Source organism: Aulonocara sp. 'chitande type north' Nkhata Bay, linkage group LG19 (assembly GCF_057382095.1).
Source record: "Aulonocara sp. 'chitande type north' Nkhata Bay isolate Kocher_YH1m ecotype deep benthic linkage group LG19, A_spYH_male_GT1.1, whole genome shotgun sequence".
Taxonomy (NCBI): Eukaryota; Metazoa; Chordata; class Actinopteri; order Cichliformes; family Cichlidae; genus Aulonocara; species Aulonocara sp. 'chitande type north' Nkhata Bay.
The window spans coordinates 7,893,475-7,917,322 of record NC_141362.1 but is presented as its reverse complement, the minus strand read 5'-3'; the positions used below and the strand labels follow the sequence as shown (position 1 = coordinate 7,917,322).

The window sequence follows — 23,848 nt, the reverse complement described above, 5'->3', positions numbered from 1 at the left end:
AATCTGGGACTCTCCACCATTTGACCCTTAAACTGAAGAAGCTTATCAGATGAGAGGTGGAACGTCTTCAAGCAACTTAAAAAAGTCCCGACGCTTTTCTTTCCAAGCTCCTTAGACTACAATGACCTGGATGACTGAGAACCTTCACAGACATTTCTTTATAATTTCTCAGTAACCTTAAAACCCATTAATCTCACGAAGAACCTTCAAAGTCATAATTTTTCACATCAAACGTGTAGAATCAAGGATTACCTCCAAAGCACAGCATAGCTATGGTAATGGCATATTTAGTTAGTAAACATAGCTTACTACAGATAGCATAACTGACTACTACCTAAAAATTACTTCAGTATATAAACAAAACACTTATATTAATTATCTAAATTTAAAATAAAAATTATTACTTATTCTAAAACACATTGCCTCCACTTTAAGAAAAAAGACTTTAGACATTTAAAATTAATTCAGATATTTCAACATTATTTAATTTCATTGGTATGCAAGTGTGCCAGGATACTGTACCAGCAGCTGAAATTGCAATTTGCAACAGCCTTCTTTGCTAGCCTATAGCAGGAGACCAATTCCAACTCACCATCTCCACAAAAGCTGCAGGTAGGTTTCATTACAGGGTAAAATTAAAGATCTTTGATGTTTCTGAACTTTTACTTTATTAACTTTTGCTGTTTAACTATGATATCCAGTAAAAATGAGCAGTAATCCTATTTTACAAGGATTATACCATAAATCTAAAATTAAATTCTTTGACATCAAGCAGCATCAAGCCAGTGTAACGATGTGACACCTGATGTGATGAATTGTTCTGGATTTACTGTTTCTGAATGAGCTGCAATAAGTCTACTGAAGTCTGGCTTTTTTTGCTGCGTTTATGTTGACTGGAGCAGCACTACACTCTGATTTCTACCATTGTGGTTTGATAATGAGACATAACTGATTACAGGAGCTCTGTTAAGCCCTTGGTGATACGATTACTTCTGCTTGCTCACAGTGATGGAGATCAACAAACTGATAGAGACGGGGGAGCTGGAGGAGGCTCACCTGAACCTGCTCGCCCTGCGGCAGGAGTTTCACCAGCAGCCAGAGTCGTGCTCCGATGGCTCAGCTATGGAGCTGGCCACAAGGGAAAAAGACCTCAACCTTCTCTATGGAACAATGAGGAAAAAGGTCAGCGACATAGTGTGCGACCCTCTCTCCGACAAAAACAAGAAGCTGCTGCTCCAAATGGCCCGCGTCATCCAGGAGGAAGAGAAGAGATTAAGAGAACCAGGAGGCCTGAAAGACAGCTGGATGGACGCTTGGAGGGAATCGGTTAGTGCGGGTGTGCAGGTGAAGGTGCAGAGTGTTCACTTGGACAGAGTAGAGCAGAACTCCGCCTGGTTAGCTGTTCACTTGGGTCTGTTGGGTAAAGTCATTGTGGAGGACTTAGAGAATGTGAAGCAGGAACTGCGGTGGTCCTACCCACCCAGTTTTAAAGTCTTCAGCACTTATGTGAGAGGTTATAACAGAGTCGTTGCACAGCACCTGAAGAAGCTGGAGCAGCAGGTGACGGAGCTGAAGGATTTCTATGGTCTGCTGGACTGGATCATCAACAAGTACAAGAGGTGAGTGGGTAGATTGTTCAAATAGGGCTGTTGTTTTTCCTCAAGGACACCTCTCAAAGGAATTTCCTATTCAGCCAAAACAGTACATAAATAGATGGAGACAAAATTGAAATGAACTCTTGTGCATTATATTTCACTTTTTAGAATGATGTTAAACAGTATTTTCTATTTATTGTGGTGTGATCACAAAAACTGGCATGCAGTTACTTATTGTAATGTAGTTTTGTAATGTAATTTCTAACTCTGATGCTGTACAGCTTCAAAAGCGTTCAGTCGTCTTTGTCCAACATGACATTTGTCATTAGCCTTGCAAACATAGTTTGTTGAAAGCAGCTACAAAATTGAGTACCCTATAAACAATCGTTATGCATCATTTTAGCCAGTCACACATTGCACTGTTGACAGACCGTACTCTGCCAAGAAGATTTTATTTTGGTAGCATTTGTGTGTCATTCTTACTGTACTTACTTACTTACTGTGATCATGTTAGCGATCCATTAAAATTTGGCATACATCCACTTTCAAAGTCAAGTTAATGATTTATTGGTGGAAAATTGACAAAGAGCCTTAAAATTTCTCATGTATATCTCACATGTATATGTATTGTCAACATATTGAAAATAATGTATAAAGATTTTAAATATCATGTCACATTTGACCTCTGACCTCTCCTTTAAGGCCAATTGATAGGCCAAAGTGATAATAATGCTATATAGATTTATTTAAAACTATGTTTTCTTTTTATTATTACATTTAAAAAAAAACCTTAAAGTCATTGTTTCAATAAAGCTCTAGATCTGTTGTCGAAAAAGGACAAGCATTAAAAGTGGTCAGATGATGGGCACATTTCCTGTCATGGTTCTCTGTGTGGCAGGCAGTGATTGGACCCAAACGCAGGACTCTCAGGTGGTATTTTTAACTTAAAGGCAGCAGTTTTTATTTGCAAAACAAACTGAAAAACACAATACACGAGCACTACAAATAAAATTAAAACTCAAACTAGGACGACTGACCTAAACTGGGAGTTCATGGCATGACATGACAATTCAAAATACACAAAACACTGGGGCATCGACCCAGGACCGTGACATATCCAGTAAGTGCACAACCCATCCTACCACAAATGAAAAGAGCTTTTTTTAAAAATATGTTACATATTAAAATGCTTTTTTATTTGATGATTGCAGCCAGTAAAAAAAAAATCACCAGCATTGTGTTTCCTCAGGTTTGAAACCTAGAAAACTGTGAAAAACTTGTGGTGTTGCATCTGAAAGCTGTGGGTGTTTGTTGGGCAGTGAAGGTCAGAAAAGCTCAGCTCTACAAGTCTCCATATTTCAGTAACTCTGCCTCTGCTGCTGTGATTTAGGCTATTCTTTATAGTTTTTTATGAATCTCCCATCATTACGTTAGTATGGTGAAGAGAATAAGTGAATTCAGGTGTTTTTTGGAATATACATAGAATACAGAAAATGTATTTTGTGATTTAAATTGAATTCAGATAGCCTTTGTAATGATTGCATACAGCAAACAGAGACAGATGATATGCAATAAACTCCTCAGTCGGATTCTTTGAAGGCGTGATGTGTTATGCAAACATTATAAAAGGGAAAAGTATGTCTGCATGTCCTCCTGCAGCTTTTTTATCATCTCAGATTTACAGGGGGAAGGCACCTAAAACCACATCTTCACTGTCCACATAAAAATGTGTTCACACATGGTGCAGACAGCCGTTTTAATAATACCCAACACAAAAGCAGGACTGCGAGCGTGAGTGAGGTAGGCAGTGCTGACATTATTTGTTGAATCAGGGCATGGGAAACATAAAAAAAAACCTGTGCTCAGAACAACATTTGGGAGACCAAAAATAAACAGCTGATCTGATAAAAAAGAAGCACAACACTCTCGAGGCCAAAATGGGAAAAATAAAATCAGGTCACGACCACATTTTTCACAGATTATGTAAAATAGGATCCTCTTCATAAAGCATATCGCACACAGACCATAATGTAACATGGTTTTCATAAAGCAAATACACTCATTCAATATTGCATTGCAGTGTGCAAAGGACTACTGAATGTATTTAATTGGATTTTATGTTAGATTTTTTTAAACGTTTTATTTTCAACATCACAGGTAGGAAAATGTATTTTGGCCGATCTTAGTACCACAAAATGTTGTGAACTGCATCTTGTTTCACTCCAACAGTGAGAGGATCATGGGAAGTCTGTCTCTGCAGCCAGACATCCAAGATGAAAGCACTGATCTGCAGCTTGAGGAGAACTTCCTGAAACAAGTGAAAGAGAAGTACTGCAGGAGAATGCAGGTGAGGCGCTCACACTGAACTCACAACACACAGACTTTTAAATGTGTTTCTTGTTGGAATTTCATCCATAGATGAAATTTTAGTCTTTCATATTGTTATTCTTTGTGTAATTATGAGAATGAGTTGAATTAAAAGACCATTGAGATATTATGAAGCACACACTTCATTACTATATGTCTTTATTATGCCTCACTTTAAGAATAATGTCACGTTAAAAGATCTGCTAACTGGTTTTGTGACTTTCATGACCTAAACTGAGCTGACTTGACATGAATCAATTATGTATAATTGATTCATTGGTTTGTGGATTACCATTTGTGTTTGCTTTAGCTGTCTTGGCTTTTATGACCTGGGTAGAACTTCTGAAGGGTTAGGGTGGAAGTGTGGATAGATGGATGGATTGGTGGATGAATGGAAACCATGGAAAGATAGGTTAGGCTGAAAACAAATGCTAGCTAGCTGGGTTAGCATAGTGAGCCCGTACACACAGACTCAGATACCAAATTATCAATTATGTAGATATAGATACCTAATTAGTGCTAGCATATACATTCAGCAAGATAGTACACTGAAAAAAACCCCACATAAAATCCATCACACTCACAAACCAGTGTGTGATGTCACAGGAGCTAAGTGGCCATCAAGTGGTTATTTATAGAAATGCAGTTTTTGCTAAATGGCTTGCATATGTGAAGGAACAAAAGGTGTCTGTCGCTAGGTATTTTCTGCTGTTGTTTTCTTCTAAAATTGAATAATTTGGGGGAATATGCATTAAAAGTCTAAATATTTAAAGAGAGATTGTTTTGAAGAAATGTAACAGAGTACTATCAATCTGTCTACATGCCAGATAGCCTCTCAGTAATGGTGGGATAAGTTGCAGTAAACCTCCAACATTCAATCAGATTAGAAGTTTAGTGATTAACTTGGTTACATGATGTCAGTCACTACAGGCCAGAGGTTTGTTTGGTTTTATTGCTTTAACATTCATGCCATAAAACACATTTACAGTTTGAGCACACTGATGTTGAACCAGCTACAATCTTGCCTTCAGAATAACATCAGGTCAGGTGACTTTTTAATGTGACAGAGGTCACTAACACTCATGGTAACAACCTCCCAGAGAATAAAGACCTCAGTCTGCAGCTCTGTTTCAGGAGTATTGGAGAAAGCATATCCTCTGATAATTAACCCATCTACACAGTGAAGATGTCAATCATCTGTGATGTAGTTGCAAGTTTTCAGTTCACAGTCTTATGCACAGTACTGTTAAACTTCCAGTTAAAGACACATAAAACAATAAAACCTTGGTAGGAATCAGGCAGTTTCTTCAACAGATTGTTTAAAATCATTAACCAAGTTGCCTCGATCACAACTTAGTCACATAACCAAAACATGAGCATACAAAATAGTACAACGAAAGCCTTTGATTTATTTTCTCAAAGTGCGTCAAACCCATTGACATGGTAATAAAACAAGATCACAGATAACTGAGCACATTATCAGTGTACGGTTTTTTACCAGTGCTTGTTATTTTCTTGATTGATTTTTATGTTACTGAAAAAACATATTCCTTGCTTATTGTATTTAACAGTTGTTGTTTTTTACTAGTGAAAAACACAAAGATATTCACTGTACTCGCATAGAAGAAAAGAAAATACTCAAAGCATCAGTTTTGAGTGGTTACACCCAGCAAATGTTTGACTAATGGTTTCATTTCTGATATAGTTCTCAGAAGAGATGTTGCCACGAGTTGCTGAAACAGCTGTTTTGCTTGCACTTTAATGCTGACTTCCACTCTGCTTGGCTCTTCCTGCAGGAGGAACTGAGAATGATACAGGGCAGAGTCATTGAACTTGAAAATGAAGAGGTGTGGAAGGATGGCAAAGCTCCTAAAAAGGAGGACAACTTCCCCATTTCTTCATTTCCCATTGACATCCTAACGGTACTTATTGAAATATCACATAATGCACATAATGGGTACATGCTAAACACATCAAACCCATCAGATACAGATAAAATCTCACATTTATTTATTTAAATTAGTGAAGATTTCTCTGCCAACAGATCTTCTTTTTTAATCCTCCAAGTTGCAATGTAGTGTTTTCACCATAGGGTGGCAGCACATAACTTCTGTTTCCTTACACTGTGTACCAGCTCTGTTTTTTTCCTCAACAGAGCGTGAAATCATTTGTTTTAAACTCCATCAAACTTGATGCTCAGCTGGAAAAGAAAGTGGTTTCTTCCTGCCTCAAGGAGTTGAAACAGTTCCCAAATGGGTATGGCAACACAGAGACAGCACATCTATCTATCCATCTGTCATAGACATTTAACAGGCCACGTTACCACAGGAATCTCAGTGGAAAAATTTCACTCCACCCTCCTGGAAGCAAGCTGATTTTACTCTTATCTTAGTGGCTTCGAAATAAACTCCAGATTACAATTTCTTATGATGGTGTGTTGTAATCTGAGGATTATTTCTTGTGACTGAGCACAGGCATTAAAGTGAGTCACAAGTATATAGATGGTTTTCTGTCTGATTACCATGACATGTAGTGCAGATGTTGTTTAAATCCATGTCTTTGATCAGTGGTGGCATTTTCAATCACTTTGGTCGCTTTTCTGACTCTTCTCATTAAAATGAAAAGTACCATGAAAATTCAAAACTCTTCCTTTCTTTGGAAGTGAACAAAGTTCCAAATTCAGCGAGGGATCAACCATTTATTTCCCCCACTGTACACATGGCGAGGGTGGGATCAAAGGTATTATGGCCACAACAAGAGAACAGCAAAAACAACTGGATTAAAATAACTTGTGATAAAGAACTGAGATGAGGAAGAGGAAAGCATCCACCTAAAAAAGCAAACAAATGAAAAATCAGGACGCTGACCTTTTTGCAGTGATCAGACAGTAATGTTATGTTATGTTATGTTATGTTATGTTATGTTATGTTATGTTATGTTATGTTATGTTATGTTATGTTAAGCAATACAAGAATATTCCCCTCGATTGGTCAGACAATCCTCTGAGGATCATGTGTTTGTCCCCATCCCACACAGTGTGTATAAGCAATCTCCCTCCTCCATCTTCCCCTGCAGACATTCTACCCAAAATATAACAGAAAAGAAACAAAACATAATCAAAATAAAGGATTATACACCCGAATTAATCAGTGAAAAGGAAATAACAAGACTCCCACACAAAACACAAGCGCTGTCATGCTGAAACAGAAAAGACCTTTTATTTACTTGGAGCTGCGAAGCTGATGGAAAACTTTCTGCATCGTGCAGCTATGACTTTTCAGCCTTTCTGCAAATCCCCCTAGTGTATTTATGATTAATAAATAACCTTTCTTTGCACTTTTGCACATTTTAACAACACTTCTTATGCATTCATTATTTTAAACATCACTTTTTCCTGTTATCTTTCCATCCCCCTTGGAGGGTTTCTGTTTCCTATAAAGTCTGTAACTTTGCTTTACAACAAAATGTCACAAAATGTTATTATTTTTAAACCCCTGTTATTTATCTGGCTTGTTTAACTCTGTCCGCCTCATCTTTTGACTGAAGCTTCTTCTTTCCTCTGCAGGTTTGAAAAAGCGTTCAGCCAGCATTGCACCTCTCACCAGCCTTTGTGGACAGAGTATCGCATTACATACATTAACAGCTTTACTTCTTTAAAGTAAGTCACGTGACTTCCTGAAAACATCCACGAATGCCCTGCCAGATTTAGCATGTCGTGACACGGTTATCTAGAGGGTTCACGCCACATTTTTCCCCCCAATAAATCTGTCAGCTCATTCATCTCGTGTGGATTTAGAGACAGGATGGATTTATGAGCAATTTTAATTAAAAAAAAAATGCACCAGGGTGCTATTTAGTCCCGATTTTTTGATTTAAAAAAAAAGCATGCAAAATCAAAGAGAATGAAAGGTATATTACCTAAAGTCAGAAAAAGCATTACAATTTATCTCAAGAAAACCAAAAGTGTGACGAACATGACTGCCAGTAGGTTCTGAATATGTATTACCCATCCTCTGAAAACAATATGTGTATTGTTCATTGTAACAAAGCAGTTTAATGTTTATAACAGAGAATCTATTCTGTCATTCTCTTTATTCAAGTTTTTTGAAATGAATCAAAAAAATCGAATGTGCAGACTTGAGCGGAAGTTCATGGTTGTCTTTTGCTTGGATGAGTCATCTCGCAGATATTCAGCTCTGACATATATCTGCCGGGACAGTAATTCTGTTGTGTGCCACGACTGCTGAGTCTCACAAGTGTGGGAGTTCTTTGGATGGGACAGCAGAGGCTTTTATATGCCAGAGCAAAAAGAGATCCACGTGATTTCAGAGAAGCAGGGCTCTGAATGTGAAACGCTGCTGCTGTGGTATAATCGGGAGAAAGAGAAAGTACTGCGGGCACACCAGCTGCTTCTGTCACTCGCTGTGCTGGTTAGCTCAGTTTCTGCAGGGATATTTAATCAAGGTTCTAACACTTTATATTTATAGCTGCAGGCGTAGCTGCAGGTTAAACCTAGAGCCTATCCTAGCTTCCATAGGGCACGATGTGGGGTATACCCTGGACAGATTGGCTATCTGTTCAGGTCGTATTTTCATGCTTAGTTTAGTTTTTGCTATCATTTTGGTTAGCTGGACTTTGCTTGATTTAATTACTGCTATCTCTTTTGTTACTGATCCTGCTGTGTTCATGTTTCTCCTGTCACCGCCTGTTTCTTTCCATATATGTACATGGAAGGACTGGGAAGAGAAATAGATGTAGTGCTAAAGTCTGTCTGGGAAATCTCATCAGACCTTTTGTTATGTTTAAACTAGGAAAGCCCTCCAGTATTCCTGTTTGAAAGCTTGATTCAGTACACACACTTTTCCTGCCTGTAGTGCCAGGGAAAACACAAGGAAGTCTAGAAATATGCAGGGAACTGGAGACACATTAAGGGAAAAGACACACCGTGTCTGCCTTTGATAAAGTTAATTAAAAAATAATAATAATAATAATTCAGCTCCACTGTATTGAGTTTTCTGCAGGAAGTTTAGGAGATGGCTTAATCAAAATGCCTAAACAGGCTAAAACAACAGTGAATAGCAGTGATAAAAAGACCTGATAGGACCACATTCAACATGTTACTGAAATAAAAGCAAACGTCATATTGGCAGAGGTGTCCTCATTCTGCAGAGAATTCAGTCTGAGAATTCAGATCCTGGTGATATATAGAGTCTGTAAAAAGAGGTGGTTAGGATGAATGGCAAAAACCGCCCCAAAAAAACACAGACGGTAGAACCAAAGCCTGATCACACAATGGCTCCCTGGGCTTTCACATCATTATCATCATTGTAACCATGATTGTCGTCACCGTGCTGATGCCTTAGATCCATCAGATGAGTTTAAATCTCACTGAGGTCGAAATCGAGGTCATAGTTTTCTGGAAATCTTGTAAATCCAAAGAATGACGTCACCTGGGATGTTCACACTTGCAGGTACATCTGTTAGGAAGCTGAGGGGGTAGCAACTCTGTAGATAACCCTCTCAGGACACACCAACTCTTGCAGAGTATTAAACAGGGAATGGGAAAAATAAAAAACAAAATATAAATAAAAATACACCAACCCTACCCTGTAAAAACATGCGAGTTATTTAAATGAATTGAGATGTGAAGTGTGAAGAGAAATATATCTCACGGTTTGCCCCAAAGTGCTTCATTAAAAAACAAAAAGTCTGGAAAAATTGATTAAAAAACTGTAATTTTGAAAACACGTGTAACTTGTAGGTAGTATAAGACAGAAATAAACATGCAACATACTCAAGTAATTACTTAAAATTAATGTAAGCAAATGAGATGTGCCAGTGCAGTTCTGATTGAAAATGTGGCAATATTATCACCATGCAACCTCATGATGATCAAGTTTTTTTATTTGTTGTTGTTTTCTCCTGCAGGAAACACATGGAGGAGTACAAAGAAACCTGTAAAGATGGGGTGAACGGCTTTCAAAAAGCGGTAGATAGTTTGATTGACAAGCTTATGCGAGACCTGGAGGATCAGTTTAAAGAAGATGTCAAGGTACGGCAATCTAGTGAATCATATGTTGTACAGGATATAAAACTGAGGAAAAGGGAATCTTCCCATTTAACTTTTTTTGTTATTTCCTTCCTCTTTGGAGCTACAGTAAAACAGGCCACCCAAACACATGAGATATCAACAAAAAGCCCAGAATCTCCTCTACTAAGTACATCAGGACTTAGTAGAATAGCTCACAAAAAGGGGATTCCTCCTTTCTTGCAGTAATAGCCAAGAGCACTTAGGGAAAATTCACAGAAGAAGAAAAAAAAAAGGGCCAAACAGAGCAGCAGACAACACGCCAAGTTGCACCAATATTTGGACAAAAGGATGAAGATGGTAACTTATCAGCTAGTTCACACTTTGCTAAATGCTAGTTATTTAGCAAAGTGTATCTGTGGCTGCAAGAAGGAGGAAATCCGGTAACTAAATGGTGCAGACAGCACCACCTGGGGAGGGAGTTACACCCCAGGAGAGATTACAGTAACCAGTGCAAACGTTGTGGGCACACAGGCTGATTACTAACGAGCAGAGGCGTGGCAAATCAATTTCATAGAACAAAGTTTAGACAAAACTACAAATATACACCTGCAGAAAAGAAAACAGCAACTTAAGCAGCAGGGCTGGCAATACCGAACCATTAATTAAGACACTTTATTAACAAACATTAGTTAAAAGAACAAGGTTCAATACCAGCCAACACGACAGCAACAAAGCAACAACAAGGCTAAAGGAAGACAGCAGCAGTGTGTAGTCCTGGAACAACAGAAAGAACCACCCTTTAACAGTCACACAGCTTAAACAATTGCCAGGGGAAATGAATCCAATCTATAATACTTAAAGACAGCCTGTGAATAACAGGAATGAGTGCACATTGCCAGGGACCAGGAGGAGGCCACAGCTGCTTCTTATAACCGGCCTCTGATTAACCCCTAAGAGAGGGGTGAATGTTCATGCTGCGTTTGCTGACACCATGCATGAATCAAACATCTCCTACCAAATCTAACCAACTGCATACTTATTATTCACAACTATACTAGATGCTATGAGTGTTTAGACCAAAAACGTTTGGTATTGTGGAAAGTTTTAGTATATTCAAAGACACAAACTCATGCAGAATGACCCCCTAAGTAAGCGTAAGAGTACTTTCCTAAAATCTTTCTCCAGATGTTATGTCTTTAAAGTGAGAAGTAACTTTCTTGAAACATTCAAAGATACAAGGAAGTATGATATAAGCTAAATCCAGATGTTTGGCTTACATGCTGTTCAGTTCTACAGTTGTACCATTCTAATCAGCTTGGAAGTCAATATCTGGTATGATTGCTGTTATTTTCAACACAGCCTGAACTCTCACTCTCACTGTTAGCCTTTAAAAAGTCTTCAGGAATAGTTTTACAGACTTCTTGAACAATACGTGAATGCTCTTTAAGATGTTGACTTATCTTTGGTATTTTTTAACTAAAACTAAAGTGCAGACAGTTGCCTTTTTGTGTTCATTTCTAAGTTGTTTGTTACGTGTAGCCACAACTATGGTTCATTCCTTGAGTTAGGTTTCTTTTTTATGCTTGAATGATTCATAGGTCAGTGTTAAGAGGCTCGAGGACTGGACTGAAAATGAGGGAAAACACAGATAATGGCCAAAGAAAAAGACTTTCTGAAAGCGTGGAGAAATAATACTTAATACTAGTCTGGCTCCTTCAAAACAAAATTTTGGACTTTTGCACATTACTTTGTCTGTGAAGGTTCTCAGTCATCCAGGTCATCGTAGTCTAAGGAGCTTGGAAAGAAAAGCATCTGGACTCGTTTAAGTTGCTTGAAGACGTTTCACCTCTCGTCCGAGAAGCTTCTTCAGTTCTAGGGTCAAATGGTGGAGAGTCCCAGATGGTCGCTCACAGTGGACATAAATGGCCTCTTTTACTCGTCTTTCAAACCATCTGTCCTCTTTTTCCAAAATATGAGCATTGGCATCCATGAAAGAGTGGCCGTTGTCCTTTGAGGATTCCATCTGCCCTCAGAAAATCACATGGTATGCTGGGGTTAGGTTTCACAATGAGCTCACCCGAAACCTTGGCTGATTGTGACCTACACATGAGCCACACCTTGGCTCGTGTTATTAGTTAGTGGATCATTACGGGGTCCATCATCCTCTTGGGGGGACACTCCCACAGGGCTTAAATCTGGGACTCTCCACCATTTGACCCTAGAATTCAATTCAATTCAATTCAATTCAATTTTATTTATATAGCGCCAAATCACAACAAAAGTCGCCTCAAGGCGCTTCATAGATACAGAGAAAAACCCAACAATCATATGACCCCCTATGAGCAAGCACTTTGGCGACAGTGGGAAGGAAAAACTCCCTTTTAACAGGAAGAAACCTCCGGCAGAACCAGGCTCAGGGAGGGGCGGCCATCTGCTGCGACCGGTTGGGGTGAGAGAAGGAAGACAGGATAAAGACATGCTGTGGAAGAGAGACAGAGGTTAATAACAGATATGATTCAATGCAGAGAGGTCTATTAATACATAGTGAGTGAGAAAGGTGACTGGAAAGGAAAAACTCAATGCATCATGGGAATCCCCCGGCAGCCTACATCTATTGCAGCATAACAAAGGGAGGATTCAGGGTCACCTGGTCCAGCCCTAACTATATGCTTTAGAAAAAAGGAAAGTTTTAAGCCTAATCTTAAAAGTAGAGATAGTGTCTGTCTCCCGAATCCAAACTGGAAGCTGGTTCCACAGAAGAGGGGCCTGAAAACTGAAGGCTCTCCCTCCCATTCTACTTTTAAATACTCTAGGAACAACAAGTAGGCCTGCAGAGCGAGAGCGGAGCGCTCTAATAGGGTGATATGGTACTACAAGGTCATTAAGATAAGATGGGGCCTGATTATTTAAGACCTTGTATGTGAGGAGCAGGATTTTGAATTCAATTCTGGATTTAACAGGAAGCCAATGAAGGGAAGCCAAAACAGGAGAAATATGCTCTCTCTTTCTAGTCCCTGTCAGGACTCTTGCTGCAGCATTTTGGATTAGCTGAAGGCTTTTCAGTGAGTTTTTTGGACATCCTGATAATAATGAATTACAGTAGTCCAGCCTGGAAGTAATAAATGCATGAACTAGTTTTTCAGCGTCACTCTGAGACAGGATGTTTCTAATTTTAGAGATGTTGCGCAAATGGAAGAAAGCAGTCTTACATATTTGTTTAATATGTGCGTTGAAGGACATGTCCTGGTCAAAAATGACTCCAAGGTTCCTCACCGCGTTACTGGAGGCCAAGGTAATGCCATCCAGAGTAAGAATCTGATTAGATACCATATTTCTAAGATTTTCAGGGCCGAGTACAATAACCTCAGTTTTATCTGAATTAAGAAGCAGAAAGTTAGCGGCCATCCAGGTCTTTATGTCTTTAAGACATTCCTGCAGTTTAACTAATTGGTGTGTGTTATCTGGCTTCATGGACAGATAGAGCTGGGTGTCATCTGCATAGCAGTGAAAATGTATGCTATGTCTTCTAATGATACTGCCTAAGGGAAGCATGTATAATGTAAACAGAATTGGTCCTAGCACTGAACCCTGTGGAACTCCATAATTAACCTCAGTGTGTGAAGAGGACTCTCCATTTACATGCACGAATTGGAGTCTATTAGATAGATATGATACAAACCACTGCAGCGCAGTACTTGTAATACCTACAGAACAGAAGAAGCTTCTCGGATGAGAGGTGAAACATCTTCAAGCAACTTAAAGAAGTCCAGACGCTTTTCTTTCCAAGCTCCTTAGATTGCACATTACTTTAGATTTTGTGATGAAGATAAATACGCATATAAGTAGGCTTTGAGAGGAGGTAGTTCCATTAACTGCTTCTCATTCAATATATTCCTTTTAATATGAGGTTTGAGGTTTGTTTGTTTTTTTTTACTTTTAGCCTATTTAGTAGAATAATCAGGTGTTAACTTGAAATGTGACTTTTTATAATCTGTTGTGAGTAAACCCTCAAAGGCATTGTGTGATTAATGGCTGTGTTATTTGTTGTTTTTCCAGTCTTACTTAAGGAGAATGATGACAAGGAAATGGCTCACCAACGATGAAGACTTTGATCAACTCTACAGCCGGACAAAGCTGCTTTCCCAGCACTGCAGTCTCATGATGCCACCACAAGCCAAGGTGAGAAGGAGGAGATGGCCTGGAAAAAAGTCAACAGGGGCAGTCCAGAGTTGACCAACTACTTTATAAAACTTAACAGCCAAATGTTTTTACTTACAGTACAGGAAAGGCCGCCGCTTGGAATAAAGACAGGTTGCCTGCCAAAGTCAAGTCCCTTGCTAAGGCTAAGGATTTTCTGGCATTTGTCCCAGTCTGATTAGACAGTTACCATGAAGGGAATTACCTTCAACAGAAGTTTTTATGGTAATTATGGTTTTATTTGTAGGGTGTTAAGTGATTTAAATAGGAACAAAAGATGCAGAATATCATCTAATATCTATTGTACTTAGACGTTTTTTTAATGCTTACTATGAAATCGGGAAGTCCTGTTTATTTTAGATCGATTGTCTCGGAAGTTCCAGTTAATACATTTTGCTGTCCCATTGTTTTTCTCCGGATGCTGCAAGAGCAGAAAAAAAAACTGTGAGTGTCATGAATCCTAACAGGAAAGAATGAATAGGTAGATTAAAAGGTGTCAGTTCAGATGAATTGAACCCTGGTGGTCACGATGCATTATCACCTCCAAACTAACATTTCCCGTTTTTTGCGTCCATCCTGTTATGCCGCCACCTAACTCCCTCTTTCTGTGTGTGTGTATGTGTGTTTGTGACTCTGTTACCCTGGAGACAGGCGTTTGCAAGCAAACTGCACTACCATGTGGTGATAGAATACATCGGTCAGCTGATGAAGAGTAACTACTCGTGCAAAAATCGGAAACACGAGAAGGCCGCGACCAAGATCCGTCATCAGTGGAATAAACTCAGTGATCTATTTGAGGACATGGTAATTAAGTCATCACTTCCCTATCAACACTAAAAGCAAATAAAAAGTAAAATACAAATTAATTGCTGTAGGTATTTTTAAGTACATGTCATGATTCAGTAAACCTTCAAACTACTTTGAATTTTAAACAGGTTTAATGAACAGGTGGAACGTTTCTAATTATTTTTAGCCAAGTAATCTAAACACTTTTAACCTCCTAAGACCTGAACTCTTTCATGGCATGCATTTGTAATTTCTCTTTGCTATTTGGGACCCGATGAATGTAAAAACAAAGAATGATGTCTAAATGGTCCTTTATTTTCATTTCACATAATATGCATCCTCTTTTGCTTCAAAATACAAAATACTGACCTGATCTTTGGTCCACAGATCCTTCGTTCATGTTAAAAGCAGTATAAGTGTATGTTTAAGTGGCGTATTTGCCTTTGATGGCTGGTCACATTCCTCTCAATGAGCAGCATAACAGGAAATCCTCTGCTGTGCAGCCCCTTTATTTGTGTAGTCATGTGTTTTATTCAAAATTCAAAGGATGTTCAAGGTCAGCAGCAACTCCATCAGTTTTAATGTTTTGATATTTTTTGTCTTTTACAGAAGTCGAATAATGAGTGGCTCTACCATGTAGGAGACGACTTGAGCAACATCATTGGACAGAAAAACACATCAGACATCAAGAACCATCTGCAGCCTGTAATAGAGAATTACCCAGACTTCAGGTAAGCATTTCTGCCAAATGCAACATGACGATTCACTAAAAATAAACCAGGAAAAAATCCCGTTCTACCCTCTCTTAGTCTTTAGGATGCAGGCAGATTAGGGTTTTCCCATAATCCACTAGGTGACAGATAAGGAACGCTTAGGCTGGACTGGTTTCTAGCCTTTTACAGATTTGGTGTGTACAATTTAGGCCAGGTTTCTACAAAATAACCCTGTTTTATGCCAACGGTTATATCTGAATATAGAGAGCAGTGTTTTCTGCTCTGACATTTACCAAAATTTGGCTCCAGTGCTTGTTGCAGTTGAGCGTTATTAAAATTTTCCTTTACTGAGCTTTGTTAATATTGTACAAATCAACAGAAACAAAAGGACATCGCTGTTTGTCTTGGATTAATATTTAGCTGTTAGAGAGGCGTTAAAGTAGGATTTGGTGGAAGAGGAAATCCTAAAATTGAGTGCTTTGCAAGGGCAAAAGAATTGCTCAGTAATAAGTTACATAATAGCTTATTTTGTGAGTGCCGGTACATTTTTCTTTGTGTACAGGCTGTGATCAGCTGACCTGTGCTGCTTCTTTGATGGTGGTGGCAACCCCCAATCCTACTCAAGTAAATAAAAGTGAAGTAAAGTGTTTGGAAAAATGTACTTCTAAAAGTACTTTTTGTTGCACCATGTTCATTCATTCATGAGCTGCTGTAGCATGAGTCAAATGGATAAACTGCACGTCAGCACCTCAGCATGCAGTCAAGTTCTATAGTCTTACTAATGACCTACTAATTTCATTCACATGTGTTGCAGCAGGGACACATAGAAACGTTTCAGGACACTGGCCCTCGAAGACACCTGGGATGTAACCTAACATTGACCATGAACACCACAGAGCCTGTTTAGCCTTCACTAAACTGTATAAAACTCCTTAGAGCTAGCTAGATGTTAGCCGCACTACAACTTTATTTACATCTGTCCATGAACACATCACAGGACAAAGTGTAAGCCACTCTGGGATGTCATATTTATTTATGTATTTATTTATTTTTGGTAAAAAAAAATAATAAAAATTTTGCACTGTAGTTCAGGACAAGCTAAGATCACGCAGTATGTAGGCTTTAGGGGTTTCCCATCTACCAGGTTTCTATTGAATTTGTTTTATAAAAGTGAAACATGTATGGAGTAAACTATAAAACAACAGCATGTCTGCGTCAGAAATTTGTGGTTGTGACATGCGAAGAAAAGCAGAAAGAAAAAAAAATCCAAAATGAAGACACAACAAAAGTGTCAGACCTTCCCCTTTGTGGTTGTTGAAGCACATAAAGGAATTCTTTATTTTATATTGGTGTAAAACAGAAGTGGGCAGATTGTAGCTGAATAGGAATCCCCCCCATTATCAGCTGTCAAGTAAACCTAAGTGGACTTTGACTATCATCAGGAGAATGAGGAAGTGAAGCGAATTTCAATGACTGACCCAAAGCAGAAGAGCAATGTTTAATTAGCTGTCTGTGAGATTCATATAAACCCCTCTGACATTTAGCATCAGGGATATATCTCGTCCAAGCACGACATCTGAGATGTGATTTTCTTGAAAGGAAGCCGATAAAACGGTGAATGGTATTTTTAACAGCCATCACATGATAATGACCTTTGCTCTCACTTTATGAGTTATGAACATGAGTGGGACAAACTGCAGACATGTGAGGTGATCAAAATAAAGAAAAGGACATGTTGGTAACAAAGATGAAATCCACAAGTCGTGGTGATTACTCAGTTTCTTTTTCTTTGCAGAAATTTGGATATTGTTTGCACTAAATTTAGATCTGACAGCTTTTTTATGATGAGACAACACACTCCACTCGGCAAACATGAACGGTAGAAAAGACAGTAGTTGTTCCAGTCTTTTGACAGATATCAGCAAGTGATGAAATGATGCCTGAAAGTGTGTTCCTGAATCAGTGTTATACACGTGAAAACAAATGCATGAGCTCATTGGGGACAGAAAAACAGATTAGCTCATCTTACTGCTGTCCAGTGGATGGGGGATAAGTCCAGTGGACATTTCAGTGAACAGTTCCTGAATGACATTCAAAGCTCTTCTTTGGATGTTGCAAAACAGGCAGACTGGTCATGGTTTGTTGTAACAAAGTGCCTGAACATTATATTTAAAATAGGTTCTTTGCGAAGTTATGTGTTATGTGTAGACACAATGCACCTCCATTCCTTGAGTAAGGAGCATTTTTTATAGTCAGCTGATGCATAGGTCAGTGAAAGCAGCAAAACAAATAAAATGGTTTTTCAGAAAATGGTCATGAACTCGACTGAAAACAAGTGGAAAAAAACCCGAAGAAAGAAAGAAACACCCTGGAGGACTTTTGCTCAAGACACTTTTAAAAAGTTACAAGAAAGTCTAGCTCTGTTGAAGCGATATATAAAGAGATTAAGGGTGGCTAAATAGTGTTGTACATTATATAAATGTCCAAAATTAATTATGATCTTGTTCAGCTAGAGATATGCTCTTGGAGATTATCTCAGATTTTCTCCACCTGTGAGAAAACATGATCTGAGAGGACTTTAAAAAGGACATTTTGAGATGCTGTGAAAGTTTTACTTTGGTGTATTTTGGCCATGGCCACAAAACTCAGCTTTTACCTTTCAGGGTTCTAGGAAATGGTTTTATCCTTCACAGTGAAAGCTTAAAATGTTTGGTGACTAATGAGAAGAGCCTGTGGAGTTTTTTTGTTCTACTGCCCAGCTGTCAACTGTTCAGGAATCATAATCTGAGTGACCCATTTGTGGATGCCTGTGGTGATAATACCCCTGAAGTTGAGTCTTCTGGAATGCACAAGGAGTTACGGTCATTCACGATTAAAAATGCTCTGCTGTAAATGATCTGATGGTTCTTAGGTCTGCTTCACTCTCTGTTTAAAGGCATTTTAGAGTTTTGTTTCCTCAGTTCCCACCAGATTGCTGCTGTAAATAAACCTCTTAACTGCTCACTGCAGGCAAAATCCAGATGTTCCAGCATTCCTATCATTTGATGCCTGTGCCCTGTTATTGTGCAATACACAGCTTATCTTAGGTAAAACTTCACAAAACATGGCAAGAAGAACTATCTAACAAGATAGATCAACATCTGTCTGTCTGCCTCTCACACAGGCTGCAAACTGCAACCGTTTTAGTTTCTAAAAGAAAATTGCGTATTCCTCTCACAACATAACAGAAAGCTGAAAACCACATAAACTTGTGCTCAGGAGACGGATGTTTTTGTTAATGAGAGCTAATTGCAGCCTCTGTAACAAAAAAGCAAGCTGGAAGCACAGAGTGCAGCCTGTTGACCCTGTATAGCTGAGGCACGCTGAGTTGGGATTTACGTAATATCTCACAAAGTTTCCCCCAGCAGTAGAAATGTGAGAGGAGGGCCTTAAATGATCCTGCAATGCTGTGGTTAACTTTAGACTTCATGCAATATGTGCATGGGGCATTTCCACATTCTTTCCCCTTTTTCTCTTTCTTTCGGTTCTGCTAAATGAAAACATGTGCAAAAAAAAGGTCGAAACTTAAAGAGATGATCCCTGAAACTAGAATGTTGGTTTGTGCTGTGAAGTTTGTAAGTCATAGGACCACAGCAGATACGGTTTGAGTAAGTACAGGAATTTAAACTGTATGTTCAAAAACTGTACGTGAGTGAAGAGATCATTATAACAGGTTTAACTGTACTACCAAAAAATCTAGTTGTAAAGATACCGTGGTTATTTTTCCATTAATATCCATATTGGAGTGCCTTTTTTGCTATGACATGCAGTATGATTTTATTTTATTTTTGCCCCTTTTTTGTCAGAACCTCACTGTTACAGCGCAAAGGTCTACGTGATGTGATCCTGAAAATATCCAATAAAAATAACAAACTATTGCACAATTATAAACAACTCATACATCTGCAGTTTGGAAAGGACAACACTGTTGAAGTGATTATTCCCAAGTTTAAATATTTTTTGATGGATTTATGTATCATATGGTGTTGGCATCTGTGGATTGGCAAGGCTTTACTTCTACCCCGAAAAGGGAGGGAGTGTGTAGCTATGGACAGTTTGACTCTCTGTTGGTTTGCAGTCTAGGGTCCACATTTTTCAAGATATCTGTGTGATGTGTGAATTCTGTGTGAATTCTGTGTGATGATAGATACCAATGGCAGCTCGAGCTGATTTAATTTTTGTTAAAATTGGGTCAAGGGTACAACAAAAGTTAAAAATCAGTAAAAAACTTTGCATTACCCAGAACTTCACAACAGTAAACTAGACCTTGGGAGGTTTGCTAAGCAAGTAGCTATCTTCGTAAAATCCTGGAAACTATTCTCACATTGTTAGTGACATACAGAACAGAACTAGGGGTGGCTGTGGCTCAGGCGGTAGAGCAGATCAGCTACTGATCGGAAGGTCGGTGGTTTGATCCTTGGCTTCCCCAGTCTGCATGTCAAGTATCCTTGGGCAAGATACTAACCCCAAATTGACCTCCGATGAGTTCATGTGTGAATGCAGGTTAGTTTGCACTTGTGTATAGAAGTGCTTGTACGAGTGGGTGTGAATGATGTTGTATAGAGCGCTTTGAGTACTCCGGGAGAGTAGAAAAGCGCTATATAAGATTCATACCATGTACCGGAACTTGTTGTTAATAGTATGAGGGAGGTTGTCTGATGTCATCTTTATGGGGGAAGAAGTTAAGACTCTCACTGCAGTATTAGCCAGATAGTTTTAAAGCATGTAGAAAAAGCAAAAGCCAGCGCTGTTGGAGCTTTGAATTCTTCAAATTCTAAAGAATTTAATAAATGTGTTATATTTTCCAGAGTCAAAAAGTTACATTGTTTCTCATGGACTTAAGTATTTAGATGACCCCCGTGTCTCAGAAAGTCACAGTTAATACACTCAACTACTCAACAGCCTACAAAAAATACTTGGTGTTTGTATTTGGTGGGGGGGGGGGGTTCAGGTAAACTGGACTTTCAATGGAATTAATATAAATTGGTTAACTAATGAATTAAAATAAATATAAATAGTATTAATAAATATGGAATTAATAAGCATTTTGATGTTGTTCTCCACTTGCAGTAAGAAGCACCTGGTTGCTGTTCTGTACTTCAGGGGGCTCATTAGGGGCCACGAACACCAGCTGATCCTCCGGCGACTCACAGCACTGAAGAGGGAAGGGAACATTGCCAGTAGTGACAGAAACCAAGTGTTATTTAGTAATATGCAGGTTACGGTCAACACAAACTGCCTGTCCAACTTCCCTTACTCCTGCTTCAGCTTTCTGATGCCAGACAACTAGGAAAACACTGCAGGTGTAACACCACAGAGTGTAATGAAGTGTGTCACCTGTGGATTGGTATTGGTGACCTGTCCAAAGCCTTATATACTTTGCACTACTGATATTTGTTATGTCACATGTTTTTTTGTTTGTTTGTTTGTTTGTTTTTGTTTGGGGGGGGGGGGTGCTTGTTTGTTTGTTTCTTGTTTATTTATGTGATAAGATACAAATAACTCGGACCAAAATGAATGTATCACTCAGACTGAACTAATTTCTCGTCAGTAAAGCAAACATGATTTGAGAGATATTTGTTAGTTCACTGTTCACTGAGTTAAAAATCTATTTCTACTGATAGGGTTAAATTAAAGCTCACAGGTGTTATGTTAGTACTTTGCTTCTTGCTGGTCATGTGAGCAGTGGACTGTGTTTATACTGTTCATACTTGATGTGTTATATATAATGACAGTGTAAACTAGGAGATCAAAACTAAATTGTGTTTAATTTATGTGCATGTGTGTAAAACATTCTTCAGGATAATATGAAGCTAACAAAAGACGTGTTTGCCGCAGTGCGAATGTATATAAGTATATAAAAAGTATATGTATTTAAGACTTAAAGATAAATATTTGCTGGCCATGTGAGATTTGTGTTTTCCAGTAAATGGCACGTGCAGTTTTTTTGCTTAATGTTCACCAAAGAACCTGAATTTGTTTTCAACAAATTTTACAAAAAAATGAAATGAACACTACACGTGCATAAGAAATAAATTAACTTACCAATCAATCAATACTCAATATTATGTCAAGCATTCAATTCAATTTTATTTATACAGCGCCAAATCACAACAGTCGCCTCAAGGTGCTTTATATTGTAAGGTAGACCCTTCAATAATACATACAGAAAAAAACCCAACAATCATATGACCCCGTATGAGCAAGCACTTTGCTGACAGTGGAAAGGAAAAACTCCCTTTTAACAGGAAGAAACCTCCAGCAGAGCCAGGCTCAGGGAGGGGCGGACATCTGCCGCAACCAGTTGGGGTGACAGGAGGAGGACAGGACAAAAGACATGCTGTGGAAGAGAGCCAGAGATTAAGAAGAAGTATGATTCAGTGCAGAGAGGTCTGTTAACACATAGTGAGCAAGAAGGGTGACTAAAGAAGAAATATAAGAAGTATAATAAAATCGGTTCTAACAAAGCAAATAACTAAATCCTGCACGTTTTTTACCGCACTGCATCTTTTTCAAAGAAAACAAAATGAATATGTAAAAAATGCATTCTTATTCCCTCAAAGTTTCATGAAACTTATGCAAGCTACAGATTTTGCATAGATGCATAGACTCCGTTAGAGGTTGGATGGCTGATAACTTTCTTCAACTCTATGAGGAGAAAACTGAAGTCCTTGTCTGTGCTCCTGAAACATTTGTATCTAGGGTTATGGAAAATTTAAGTCCTCTTGCTACATTTGCCAAACCTTCTGTCAGGAATCTTGGCGTAACTTTTGACTCAGCCCTGACTTTGGATGCTCATGTTGAATCTCTGTTTAACTCCTGTTTTTATCACTTGAGAAACATTTCTAAGCTGAGTCACAGTGTCTCACGCTTAGAACTGGAAATTGTCATAGATGCATTTGTTTGATCTCGTTTGGACTATTGTAATCCTTTCTTCACTTGTATATGCAAGGCCTCCTCGTCCTCCTGTTTGTTTTACAGAACACTGCTGCAAGGCTTCTGACCGAGTCTCCCAAGTACTCGCAAGTCACACCCCTGCTAATCCAGCTGCATTGCTTCTTGTTACTTTATATTTTGTTTCCAGCGAGTCTTTTAATTTCTGAAAGTGGTCTTGCACATCACTTTTACCCCCTTCTGTGGGCCTTTAAAAGTTTTTCTGTGGATATTGTCTGCTTTTTCACTCATTTTCAGTCCCGTCATTGTATCTGACTATTTTCAGATGAATGTATTTTTAATACTGACCTATGAATCATTCAAGCATGATGAACCTGTGTTAATTGTATATTTAGGAACATTGTTACTACCGGCCTGTCATATAAACATGATATGTGCCAATTTGTGTAGCTGAACACAAAATGCAGAAGATTACACATTTTGCACCAACAAAAATGGTTTCTCATGTCCTTAAAAAAAATTGAGGAAACTGGGCAAGCGGAGGACAAAACAGGCTTAAAAAAAACAATCTACAACAAATAATTGTTATCTGAAAGTCATGTCCCTAAGAAATAAGAGAAAATCCAGCAAAGACCTGACACAGGACCTGAGCGATTAATCTGACACTTTAGTTGATCCATCTGTTTGCTGAAGCTTCATGAGAGCCAACATCCAAAGAAGAACTTTGAATGTCATTCAAGAAACCTGGACAACTATTTCTGAAGATTGCTTAGAGAAACGACAAACAAGCTGCCTAAGAGAGTTCAGGCTGTGTTGAAGAATAAAGGTGGTCATACCAAATATTGACTTTCAAGTTTGTTAGTATTGCACAAAGTTTCCATGTATGTTTGTACTTTCAGGAAACCACTTCACCTTCTTCCTGTTTGCTAGCAAAACATAATGAATTGAGGAGTGTACAATGTTATCCCTCTCCCACACCGATCACTACTTGGCAACTATTGTAATCTATGACTTCCAGCATCCACCACTTAATGATCGTACTGTAAACAAAAAAACAAACAAACCTATAAATACATTCATGGACAATTTGCTTCTATTACAGGCAGGTCAGTCTTTTTTTGTCAAAGCACAATAAATCATCCAATGCTGTCTCATTATTGCTTATTTATGGAAGCAATAGGATGTTAATATTAATATCATGCCCTCATTTCCCAATGTACACTGCT

At 38.6% G+C, this 23,848-nt stretch overlaps 1 protein-coding gene across 4 annotated transcripts in view; it reads left to right on the top strand.

The window, feature by feature from the left end:
* exoc3l4 (exocyst complex component 3-like 4) overlaps nucleotides 1–22,896 on the top strand; it is a 29,334-nt gene extending 6,438 nt beyond the window's left edge. For 2 of the 4 annotated variants that reach the window (XM_086274500.1, XM_086274501.1), the window contains 10 exons: nucleotides 1,007–1,619; nucleotides 3,825–3,942; nucleotides 5,759–5,884; nucleotides 6,118–6,218; nucleotides 7,528–7,620; nucleotides 9,891–10,014; nucleotides 14,050–14,172; nucleotides 14,842–14,994; nucleotides 15,586–15,707; nucleotides 20,799–22,896. In XM_086274500.1, the coding sequence (XP_086130626.1) occupies nucleotides 1,007–1,619; nucleotides 3,825–3,942; nucleotides 5,759–5,884; nucleotides 6,118–6,218; nucleotides 7,528–7,620; nucleotides 9,891–10,014; nucleotides 14,050–14,172; nucleotides 14,842–14,994; nucleotides 15,586–15,707; nucleotides 20,799–21,018 (1,793 nt within the window). In that variant the 3' untranslated portion in view covers nucleotides 21,019–22,896. Of the gene's footprint in view, nucleotides 1–1,006; nucleotides 1,620–3,824; nucleotides 3,943–5,758; nucleotides 5,885–6,117; nucleotides 6,219–7,527; nucleotides 7,621–9,890; nucleotides 10,015–14,049; nucleotides 14,173–14,837; nucleotides 14,995–15,585; nucleotides 15,708–16,251; nucleotides 16,314–20,798 lie in introns of those variants that run through there. The other 2 variants (XR_015126358.1, XR_015126359.1) reach the window with 2 other exon arrangements.
* Nucleotides 22,897–23,848: the final 952 nt, after the last annotated feature.